Below are 12222 nucleotides of genomic sequence, written 5' to 3' on the forward strand. Positions count from 1 at the left end.
TGTTGGCGCCCCGGCAGAGCACTACTGATCTTGACACGCGATTTGCTCCTCTGTTCATCGGTTTTGGCAACTTCTGTCTTCATCGGTAAAAAAAAGCCTGTCTTTAAATTTGATCTACCTATCAAACCAAAACAGTCCCTTTTTAGCAGAAATCTCATGATAGAGTTGATATACAGTTTTACACATTCAACTAGTACAATTACAAGAACAACTCGCAATAGCCAAACACTGACAAAGTTCTATATATGCGGTATAAGAGAAGTGATATAACAATGTTGTGTATATATATCGTCAGATGATGGCGAGTTAAAAAAGGAGATATATATCATGGCATGGCATGATGATGCACACTTGCACTGCATTGGTGTGGACCGGATAGGTGTGTGCAGCACACACTGTGCCACCTTTTTCCCTTTTTGCAAGGTGAGACATCGCTTTATTTCCATCTGTTGTATATTTGGTTGCTGTGGCGTCTGCGTTGAGAGCAACTAGCAGCTAAGGCTAGGCCAGCAGAGATGCTCACATGCATGGTGGAATAAGGTAGGATTGGGTAGCTAGCTTGGGCAAGTCAGCGAGAGCTGTCGTGGACTACGTACACAAGTGTCGGTCACAGCTCGTGAGTGGCATTGCACCGTATCGTGAATTAGCTGCCCAATCCATTCTAAGGACGCCCTGCGAAGTTTCCAGATCATCCTGACCCCTTTCGTTTTTATTATGGAACTCAGAAACGTTGATCACATGCAGGAGGAATAATACAAGAAAACTTTTTACATACAGTGATACAGGACCCTTTTTTGTCTTCTTTTTTTTTGTGTTAAGAACGTGAGCATCAGTCTTGTTTTTCCTTAGGTCAATAACATTTTAGCCTTGGATTTCAAAAATCTGTTTATATTCCTGTCAGGTCAGCACCAAAATGCCCTGGCTCCGCTTCTGAACGCACGTACCCATGAAGGAGGTGTTGTCTCTCAAATATCCGCAGCTGCAGCCAGCCACTGTTAATTAGGGTGCAGCTGCAACCAGCATTACATTGCGGAGCTCTAACAAGTTTAGTGCAAACATTTCGGAAGGAGGAAAGCTGTCAAACATTTGCGCCCATGTCTTCCTTCCCTCATCACATATCCCCTCTTTAATTAGACCACCCCACCTCCACCTCCAACCTCGCCTTAAAAAGGGAGTGAAGTATATTTTGCCCATCTAAACTGGTTACAAATTAAAGTAAAAACAAAACCTATCCCCTTTTATCCCCAAACTCATAAACCATATATCATAAAACCATCTATCAACTCTTAAAATCGTACAAATTACTCGCTGGTTCCAAAGGTAGTTCTGCTAATGTATCATTGTCCACTTTCTTCCCTCTCACTGACACGTGGGCCCATCTCTCCTCTCTCTCTCTGTCCACAACATCGTTGCTTCATCTTGCGCGCTACCACATCCGGCATAGTTTGAATTTTGTCCATTGTGGCCAATGGGTGTTGATGTGAGTTATTGCAGGGTTGAGTGCCACCTTGGTTGCTAATGGTGACTTAGACTAGCATATAAAGCCTCTAGAGACCATACCACCAACTAAGGAAGGCAAAAAAAAAACTAAGATTGAAAATGGAACCTGAAAAGGCCAGGATTGAGACTGGAAAACTGGAATCTTAATCATCATTTTCTTAGCAACTCAACTAGTCAATTTGTAATGCCTATAGTGAACATAAATTGCTACAGGTTATATATATTCTAAAGCATATGTAATGTGTGGTATATTTTTTTTTTGTAGATCTCAGAATGAGAAATGCAATGATGCAACCGGAAATGAAAAGAACTTATAATAAGGGTCTATTTGGATACGAGAGCTAATTGCTAGCTAGCTAAAAATTAGCTAAAATTATAGTACATCCAAATGAGAGAGCTAATAGGTAAGTTAATTGTTTAGACAAGCCTTCAATCAGTTGTTAGCCAACTAGTTAGCTAAAATTTGAGCTTATTTTTAGTCCAACTTGTAACTAATCCAAACAGGCCCTGTGTAAATAAAAGATGTCACAAAGAAAATCAAGCCCACGCTGGTGCCACCCTGCTAGGCCTCCCCGACTCCCACACGTTCACAGCAGCAGGCCGCAGCCCACATGGTCCGTGCGCATTGGGGCATGCAAACCTCATTGTTGTCTTCGTGCAACTTACGCACGTGGGCCAGATTTTGGGCCACCAAACTATAAGCCGTCCGTTAGCCTACCCTTGAGATTTTGGGCCTCACATAAGCCCACCAACAGGGCAGCCTAACAAAGAGGCCGAGACTTTTGTCAAGAAAAAAAGAGGCCGAGCCCAAGCACGCCAGAACCGCTATACCAGCACGAGCCCAAATAGCCCGAGTCGCTCGCTGCTGCCGCCGCTTCGCTTCAACTCATTTGCAATCGCAAACGCTTCTTCTTCGTTCTTCCTGGCTCCAGCTCGCCCAAACCCCTCGCCGCCTTCTGCGAACCTTCCGACGATGAGCTCCCCGTCCGCCGCCGCCGCGGCGGAGGCGCCGCGGACGGTGGCCTCGGCGGTGCTCCGCATCCAGATAGCGCTCCTCGACGGCGCCGCGGCGTCCAACGAGGCGCTCCTCCACGCGGCCGCCTCCGCGCTGCTCTCCCGCGCCGACTACGACGACGTCGTCACCGAGCGCACCATCGCGGACGCCTGCGGCAACCCCGCGTGCCCCAACGCTCTCCCCTCCGCCGCCGCCTCCGCGGCGGGGCCCCGCTTCCACATCGCCCTAAGCGAGCACCGCGTCTACGACCTCGAGGAGGCGCGCAAGTTCTGCTCCGAGCGCTGCCTCGTCGCCTCCAAGGCCCTGGCCGCCTCGCTCCCGCACGACCGACCCTACGGGGTCCCGCTCGACCGCCTCGCTGCGGTCGTCGCGCTCGTCGAGGGCGCCGCCGCCGCCGCCGGGGACGGGGACGGGAGCGGGTTAGGGTTTCAGGGCGTGGATGGGACGAACAAGGACGAGGGAAGGAAGGTGGAGATCAAGGAAAAGGAGGTCGGCGGGGCTGGGGAGGTCTCGCTGCAGGACTGGATTGGGCCCTCCGATGCCATTGAGGGTTACGTGCCGCGCCGTGACAGCAGTGCCCAACGTGAGCATTCCATACATTGCTCGCTTATACTTGCATTTTACTATTTCGAAAATTTCAATTGATTGGATGACGGAAGGGCGAGAACAGCCTGATGGTGTTAGTGTCTTGTCCTAATCCTGAAGTATTGCACGGCGATATGTTGCTTTAGTGTTGCAATTTAACTATTTGGTCATACATATTGCCGTAGGTGATCGTTCATGAATAACTTGGGTAGGTTGAATTGGTTTCCAGAATAAGATATGAATCTAGGTTAATCTTGTTACTTTTAATAACACAAATAATCTTTACCCGTGATCGGAATTAGTAAGTTTACTTGCAACCTGTCAGTACATCGAACACGTTTGGATGGGGATGGGGATGGGGATAGGGATGGGAAATATTGTATCCTAGCCATCCGTTCTTCACACCTCATTTAATCCTAGCCATTCATTCATTTCCCTTTCCCTATCCCACCCCCTATATCCCAATATCCAAAATTATCAACCTCTTCAGATACGTGAAAACTGTGTGGGTCAAAGGAGCCAAACTCAACGCCTGCCTGCATGTTTTCTATATGATTGTGTTTATGGTGATTGACGCGTGCAGTCTGTAGATGTAGGTGTTGTTGTTTAAGTGTGTCTACTAGTAGAAATTAAAGAAAATAGAATAAGTGAGGTTGTTGGTCAAGGATTTTGTGACTATTACTCCTTTGTACCATGATATGGTGACTGGTGAGGTCACTTCACCCTTGGAGTTTTAGTCAGTACCCTTGACTTAGTATGTCTACTGCTGCATTTACATATCATAACTTTTCTACTGATGCAGTTCAGCCTGCACATTGCAGCACACTAGCAATTTATAGGGTCCTCAGCTTTGCTTAAGAGTGTTGTATTATTTTTCTTAGCAAACTTGCACACTAAAACCTTAATCTGGGTTCTGCAAGCATCTTTGGATTGATATAAATTTTGCACACTAATTTTCTGGTCACTGGTGTAAGTAACAATGTTTACCAGAGTAACGGTAGTTTTACTTGCAGGCACATTTCTGTACATGAAAGGATGCTTATCTCCATTCTTGCCCTTTGTTCGACCTGTCTTAAATTTCGAACAATTGAAGATACAGTGAGCTTATGTTCTGTTTTCAGGGCAAAAGCCACAGGCTCAGCAGAACAAAATTGCTGGACCTGTGCAGTCCAGAACCGAGAATGTGGATCTTAGGACTGCTGCTCCTGGTGAAGATGGCATGAGAAGTTCACCTTCATTGGTTGAAACACACGTGAGCTCAGAAGTAATAGCTGAGAGAATAGGTGACCTGGTTGTTGGTGAGAATACAAAGACACCTAGAAAGAAGAAAACTAAAACCCCATCAAAGATGTTGGAGCAAGAGGAAGACAACTGTATGCTGTCATCTTGCATATCTGATTCCATTGCCAAGCAGCTCGAGGATCTAGTTTTGGAAGAGAGAAAAGGCACTAAGAAAAATAAAGCGAGTAAAGCATCATCGAGGACACAGAAGAGTAAGTCTAGAAAAAGGCCTGCTGGAAGTGATGGCCATGAGGTGGACTTTATGAGTACCATCATTATTGGGGATGCTTCGACAAACAGGGAGGAAAGTGCTATGAATCAGTATAACTACTTGTCAAGTTCTGTTTTGGTAGACAATCACCCCTCATCATCTCAATCTTCAGCAAAAGATTCAATGCAAGCTTACGCTGAACAACTGTGCGAAGAATTCAGTGAAGCAGTGAACATTGGAAATTATGAAACAAGTGATGAAAAGATGAGGCCTGCATTGAAGTCTTCGTTGAAAGTTACTGCGTCTAAGAGCGGTAGACAGTCTGTTACATGGGCAGATGAGAATGGAAGTGTCCTAGAAACAAGCAAAGCATATGAAAGCCCTTCAAGTAGCATAAAACCACCCGAGGAAGGCATAGACAGTTCACTTAGGCGTGCATCTGCAGAGGCATGTGCTGCAGCACTTATTGAGGCAGCAGAAGCTATTTCTTCAGGCACAGCAGAAGCAGAAGATGCAGGTGTGCATGTATTCATTATATTCCCACGGTTGCTATTCTTTGAGGCACAACTTTTGTTTTTGATTGGTATTGACGCAAGCCTCTCTAACGTCAGTTTCAAAGGCTGGAATCATCATTCTGCCTGACGTGCTTAACCAGAAAGAATATGACAATGCCAAAAACACTGGCGGAGATGATGACCCTGAGATAGATAGGGATGTTATCAAGTGGCCTAAGAAACCTGTACTTCTGGATACAGACATGTTTGAAGTTGATGATTCTTGGCATGACACGCCTCCAGAAGGTTTTAGTCTAACTGTAAGTATTATTAAGAAGGAAAAAAAAAAGAGAAATACGAGTTTTGCTTCTTTTAATTCAGTCTCAGCATGATGTACATTTCTTTTCAGCTTTCTGCTTTCGGAACAATGTGGGCTGCGCTATTCGGATGGATATCCAGGTCGTCTTTGGCCTATGTGTATGGGCTTGAAAGGGGTTCAGTGGAAGAGTTGTTGATTGCCAATGGGAGGGAATATCCTGAGAAGATAGTTCAGAAGGATGGGCTCTCATCGGAGATTAGAAGAGTTCTAGATTCTTGCGTTTGTAACGCCGTGCCAGTACTCATATCAAACTTGAGGTTGCAGATTCCAGTTTCAAAATTGGAGATTACTCTGGTATGTGTCAACTTTACCAAGCAGATAATATCATACCTTTTTAAAATAATACTGTTAGGTTAGCTTGATGCTGGTGGCTGACAGTTATATTGGGCTTAACACATGAAACTACACTGTGTATGTGCTTGCTTTTGGGTTATCTAATGTGACCCTTGCTTTGCCACCAGGGCTACTTGATTGACACAATGTCATTTGTTGACGCCCTGCCTTCTCTGCGATCAAGGCGGTGGCAGGCTGTGGTTCTGGTAATGCTTGATGCACTCTCTGTTCACCAGCTTCCTGCCCTTGCTCCAGTCTTTTCAAATTCAAAGCTTGTGCAAAAGGTGAGTAACCAATTTTACTTTGCACTGATGATTTTTGTGCTTAGTTGAAGAATGTATCTTAGTTTGCTTTGGTGACATCTGATTGTTTCCCCATCGATGTGCGATGCAGATGTTGAATGCTGCTCAGGTTAGCAGAGAGGAGTACGACTCCATGGTGGACCTGTTTCTCCCTTTTGGAAGATCCCTCCAGGCAACCACACCGATGTAGTCATGTAGCCCAAACGAGAAGCCGTGTGAATCGGTATTCTGAAAGCTGCGTGAATCGTCTGCTGCTCTTCGTAGGATCTGATCTGATATTTGGCTGAACTGACAGAGTAAATACAAGTCGCTGTCTAGAACGAGTCATGTTTATCTGTTGAACAAACTGCACACTGGCCATATGCCACTGGCAATTTCAGTGAAGCTGAAATACTTGCGACCTTGACGCCTGCCTGTCAGCTTGCGATATTCCTTCAGCATCTGCTTAGGCTGTGAGAACAGACAATCTTTTGCTGTCATTCTCAGAGACTGTTAGTTTTAGTGTGGGGAGAGCAAAAGATAACTTACACGGATGTTTGGCAGTAATTTCACAAGCTTTGGGACCTGAACACTAGCTCTGTTCGCTTAGCTTATAAGTCGTACTTTTTTAGCCAACGAATAGTATTTTTCTCTCACAATAAATCAGCCAACGATACTTTCAGTCATGGCTTATCAAGCTCCACTCTTGTTTATCCCTGCGTTTTTACTTTTATATACTCTCTCTTCGTTTCAAATTACAGGACATTTTAGTTTTTCTAGATAAATGACTCCTGCTATTATATTTAGATACACATTATGTCTAATATATAATAAAAGTAGTGTATTTAGAAAAATCAAAACGTCTTATGATTTGAAATAGAGTGAGTTTGTAAATAATTGTGGATTTGACAGGCAAACATATCCTGTCTCCTATACGACTTGTCTAACCCGGTTTGTCGCCGGAATTGCGTGCGATTGGCACAGGTGCGCACTAGTCCACTCTCATCTGCTACCTGGTCGGCTCAGGACAAAGTTGATTGATTGATTTTCCCAGTGTCGCTGTGCCTGAAACTGTGCTCAGCACTTGCGTGGTCAAATGCAGTGGCTGTGCCTCCTTTTCTCACTGACTGAAGTTGGCGGCTCAGGTATAAACACATCCAGCCATAGAGATTGACTCTCGTGCCTTGGCAATTGGCCATGCCATCTTATCTCCAAGCCGTAGAAAGGAACTTTGCTTGAAAGGCCCCTCTGTGGTTGGTGCAATGGTGCCATTGGCATTAGCATTTCTGAAACGCATGCTCTTACGGCTTCACCTCGCCTCAAGGCTGTTCACTGTTTGTAGTTAACCCCCCAACGTCTTTGCCTCATGTATGAGCCGTCTCTGTTCAGCCCCAACGGCCAACGGCCAATTTGCTGCAGATCCAGGCTTCCAGCATTACAACAGAACCAACTTGGAAGAAGCGTGTGGCAATGCAGCATGTCAACAACATCATCAATACATATATGTACAACAGAGAGGTGGTGCTAACAATAACATCAACGACTAAATAACAAGGGTGAAAGAAAGAAAGAAAGAACAAAGTGAAAAATAACCTACAAAACTGCTGGCTGCTGCTACAGCTGACCTGCCTACGTAATCCGCAGCCGCCTCTCAACAAATGGCCCAGCTCTCATCATGCGTCAACCAGTGTTGTCAGCATAGTATTTACACATCCCGAACCCCAACCCATCCCCCTCCTTCCTCTCCTCTTCCTCTTCCTCAGCTCTAGCGGTGGTCGGTCTCCAGCCAGCTCCTCAGGTTGCACAGCGCCTCCGTCGACAGGCCCTTGCAGCTCCTCGGCCTCGCGGGCTGCTCCTGCTGCTGCGAGCCCAGCTCCAACGCGAAGCACACCACGATGACCGTGAGGTTGTCCGCCGTCTCTAGCCGCTTGGCCTCCATCACGAGCTCCCTCGCGCACCGCGCGGGGTCGTCGTGCTGCCGCAGGCCCCGCCGCACGAGGCTCACCGCGTGCTGGCTCGTCATCACGTCCCAGATCCCGTCGCAACCCATGATGAGGAACTCGTCGTCCTCGCCCAGCGTGGCCTGCCGGAACTCAGGCTCCGCGATGAGCGGGGACACCGACGGGTCAGGCGTCTTCATGTCCCAGTCGCCTAGGGCCCGCGTCACCGAGAGGACCCCGTTGAGGTAGCCGTCCTCGATGTATCCCCCCGACGCGGCGACCCTCTCGCACTCCTCGACATAGTTTGCGCGGTGGTCTCGAGACATCTCCATCGCGACTCCTTTTCGGCATAAGACCGCACGGCAGTCCCCCGCGTTCGCAACCAGTAGTTGCCTGCAAGGAGGGGAAGGTGGCACAGGAATGTTTGAGACAAGATCAATGTGGCTCAAGTGACTCGAAATGTTGTCACTGCTCTATAGCTTAATTATACCTCCCAAAGACTAATGCAGTGAGCGCCGTGGTTCCAGAAGAGCGGCTGATGTCCAAATCATCGGCCAGAGCAAGATCCGCCTGCAGGAAAGCTCTGCGGACAGAGCTCTCAACAGACTGAAGGTACATCTCATCAACCTGAGATGCCTGTGGGAACTCACTATCCTCGAATAGGAACCTCATTGCATGCCTTTTCATGTAGGCTGCGGCATCCGGACCGCCATGGCCATCAAAAACCTAAAACGCAGAGGGATACAATCAGTTGTGGAAGTGTTTTAACACTAGGTGCTGGAGAAGTAATTTACAGAGAAAATGACTTACCCCATAGAAGGCACTAGGCAAAGGGCAGACCAACAGTGACCCGAGATGAGCAGAAAGATCATCTATCCGGATGTGTTCATCCTCCATGTACCTTCTAGGACCAATATCGGCAAAGCTACCAGACCGAATGGTGGGCACAAACTGTAGCACGTCCATAGACACACTTGGTGCAGCATCAGGCTGTTCCAACCCCTATATCACCACAAAAAAAAAGAGACAATTGGTCCCTTAATCGTTGAATGGTACAAAGCAGTGAGAAGAACAGCCCATTGTTGCATCCTAATTAGTAAGAAGAACATCCCATTGTTGCCTCCTATTGCATCCTAATTAACAAAATTAGCACCCTGTGTCCAGGCCAAACTAGTTCAGTTTCCAAAAAAAAGTTCCTTCCGGTCTACGCAGTTGACAAATTACGCACCTAAACAGGTGAGAACATGCCACAGACTGTAACATAGAGTTCACCCACTAATAACCCACTATATGTTGAATCAGGTTAAGAAACTGAAGTGTAGAAAACATCAAATTTTCTATTGCAGTAAAAGGCACGCAGTATACAAATGACCAGATTAAGAACCACTAAGCCAAACTCATCTGGTAATCTGAACCAGTGCAAAAGCACGCATAAAACTCAACCGCCACCAAACACTACTACAGATATGTATGGGTCCAATAATTCACCACCCACTTTTCTGAACCCTGATGAGGCCTACAACTGTGCAACCACCACACTAGGAAAGGAGCTACTACTTTTTGTCATGCAAGTGCATCAGCCTTTTGCATCCACAAGCAGATCTTTTTCCCCCAAATCGAGAAAAAAGAAGGTGAAAAGAGAACTCCCTGAGCTTGTCCTACACACTTGAAGAACAGTAGCACAACAGTAGCAGTAGTAATTTGTAGTAACAACACCTAACATGAAATTTGATTTGCAAACTTACAAGCAATCTTCCAAAGAAAGAAAGGCTAAAATGTTCCCAGTCAGAGACGGAATTTTTTTTCACCAGTAGCCTGAGCATGAGGAACTCACCATGAGAGGATCCTCCACGGCGACCTCGACCTCGACCTCATCCCCAACCTCCGCAGGCGTGGCTACCCCCGCCGCGGACATCCCGACGACGTCGTCAACCCCCTTGGTCGTCACGCACCGGTGGTACTGCACCTCCAGCACCGGCACGGGGGCCTGATGCATCACCTCCGCCTCGGCCACCATCTCCGCACCTCTCCGCAGGCGAAACGACTCAACGACTCCCGATCCAAGACGAACGCCGCCGCCGCTGGCTCGCCGTCAACCAAACACCGCCCGATCCGCGAACTGACCCACCCGTCGCGCCGAAAAGAGCACGGAGACCTCCGAAAGCCGCCGTCGTTGGACGATCTGATTCCCAGGGGCAGGACACGGTTTCTTGATCTGGGCAGGAGGACGCGACGAACAATCGAGGGGGGAGAAGAGAAGAAATGCGGAGACGGGAGGGGGTGGTTGTTATTGTTATTTATCCGTGGCATACTGGCGTGTGCGTGCGCGGAGGCGGAGGTAACCGGCGGCGACCGGTGGGGGTGGTTTGGTGACCGGGTGGTGGCAGTGCGTTCCGGGCGCGCGCACGCGGCTGCCGCACGTACACGTCGCCGTCGCGTGCCCGTGTGATTGGCTGCCGTTGCCGACCACGCCACGGTTTTCTTTTTTTTCGTTTTTTAGAGGTTTGTTTATGATAAAATAAATATTAGTGCTGGGCTTATAGAATAAAAATCTGCATTTAATTTTTTAGTTATTGATATTGGTGGTTTAATGAAATGAAATGTTTATTGTTAAGAGTTTGTGGTTGTCGAAGTGTTTTAACTTTTAAGGGCATGTTTGGTTGGCTGCCCAAACTCCTCACGCCTAAACTGCGGCTGCCACACCAACTGAAGTTATTGTTTGGTTCTCGTCCACGCTTTCGTCGCCACAGATTTTTCTCCTATCGTTTTGCTCCTCCAGCTAGTCGTTTGGTGTGTGCTAATTGTGGCGAGACTGTGGCGCACTTTCTGGGAGCCACACCGGGTATGGCTGTGGCGTGGCCAATGCTAGCTAGAAACCAAACAGCCCTTAAGTTTGATAAAAAAAACCGTATTTCTAGTTTTAGGAGAACATGTTTTTTTTAACTCTTTGCAAAAGAAAGAAAATTACTCTATCCCGGTGTGGTTACTAGAGTTACACCATTTAACTCGTGGTAACAGCATCAGCATGTCACTGTGCTTGTTTCCGTTCTTAACAAGGAACTAACTAGCTAGCTACTGGCCGGCTAATAATAATATTAAATAAACTAAAATAAAATAAAATAAAATAAAATGCAAGATTGCCAGGTCATATATATATGCCCTTGTTTTTTGGTGGGAAAAGAGTGGCCGAGTGAGCACTGGCTGAGCGTAGAAGCGAAGGCTCTGTTCGGCAGGACTTATTGCTGTTGTGGCTAATTTGTAGAGCTGATTTGATGTGAGAGAAAAATATTATTTTATAGCAGAAAAAGTAAGACTGATTCTGGCTTATAGCTCAAGCGAATAGAGGCGAAGTGTTTCTTGCACGACAACTTGTGAACCTCGGCCATCCCATAATTTTGAGAAAACTTAGAAATTGGTCGAGCTAAGTTGCATCTGTTGGTTTCCTATAATGATTAATCAAACTTTTTACCCTTGTTTGTACTTTCTCCGTTCTAAATTATAGATGTTTTGGCATTTCTAGATATACATAGATTTTGCTGCGTAGGTAAATATACACTTATGTCTAGTTACATAGAAAAACCAATGCATTTGAAAAAAAAACAAAATATCTTATAGTTTCAAATGGAGGGACTAGTTCTTTTCAATTCCATTTCCCTTTACCTTAATATCGGCATGCTTCCTACATCTCAGGTGCCTGGAATGAAAATCAATTTCAGGCGACGCCCAGGCCCACGACCGTGACTCCCGCAGGCCACACCGACACCCGCACCTGCGCTCGTGCCCCCACGCTGTTCCTTCCTCTCTCGATCTGCCCCAAACGGCGGCGGCGGATTCCGGTGGCGATGAGGTAGGCGGGCTCCTCCTCCTCCTCCTCTCCCCTTGGATCTGCGCCCACCGGAGACGAAGACGACGGCGGTGGTGGCTAGGGTTCCAGCGAGCCTCTCCCCCTCTTTCTTCTCCAACTCCGGTGGCTATAGAAGGGGCCGGCCGGGGGAGGCAGGCGGGTCAAGCGGTGAGGATGGTGACCGGGTGGTTTAGGGGCCCTGGCAGGGGTAGCAGTGGCCGGGCTAGGTCGGGACACAGAGTTGGAGAAGATGGCAGCAGCCGAGCTCGTCAGAGTTGGAGAAGATGGCAGCGGTGGGAGGGGGAAGGAGAAGAAGGAGGCCGCTGCGGCGGGGCGGTGGGCGGCGGCGAGGGCGAGGA

The 12222-nt window shown here is 47.5% G+C and overlaps 2 protein-coding genes across 4 annotated transcripts; one reads left to right on the forward strand and one right to left on the reverse strand.

Annotated features, from left to right (window-relative positions):
• The first annotated feature begins 2375 nt into the window (after positions 1-2375).
• LOC136514759 (putative RNA polymerase II subunit B1 CTD phosphatase RPAP2 homolog) lies at positions 2376-7387 on the forward strand. Its single transcript, XM_066508471.1, has 6 exons — positions 2376-3098; positions 4222-5109; positions 5204-5406; positions 5496-5759; positions 5927-6082; positions 6192-7387. Exons 1-6 carry the CDS (start codon positions 2474-2476, stop codon positions 6288-6290), a joined length of 2235 nt encoding a protein of 744 aa, XP_066364568.1. The 5' UTR covers positions 2376-2473; the 3' UTR covers positions 6291-7387.
• Positions 7388-7522: 135 nt separating this feature from the next.
• On the reverse strand, positions 7523-10301 carry LOC136514761 (probable protein phosphatase 2C 47). 3 transcript variants are annotated; one of them, XM_066508472.1, is made up of 4 exons: positions 9854-10300; positions 8830-9021; positions 8510-8745; positions 7523-8412 (listed from the first exon to the last, which is right to left on the reverse strand). In XM_066508472.1, exons 1-4 carry the CDS (start codon positions 10034-10036, stop codon positions 7845-7847), a joined length of 1179 nt encoding a protein of 392 aa, XP_066364569.1. In that variant the 5' UTR covers positions 10037-10300; the 3' UTR covers positions 7523-7844. The 3 variants fall into 3 exon arrangements, with proteins under 3 accessions (XP_066364569.1, XP_066364571.1, XP_066364570.1); XM_066508474.1 differs by having other exon boundaries at positions 8830-9056; positions 9854-9966; XM_066508473.1 differs by lacking the exon at positions 8830-9021 and having other exon boundaries at positions 9854-10301.
• Positions 10302-12222: the final 1921 nt, after the last annotated feature.

This window comes from Miscanthus floridulus, chromosome 17 (assembly GCF_019320115.1).
Source record: "Miscanthus floridulus cultivar M001 chromosome 17, ASM1932011v1, whole genome shotgun sequence".
Classification (NCBI taxonomy): Eukaryota; Viridiplantae; Streptophyta; class Magnoliopsida; order Poales; family Poaceae; genus Miscanthus; species Miscanthus floridulus.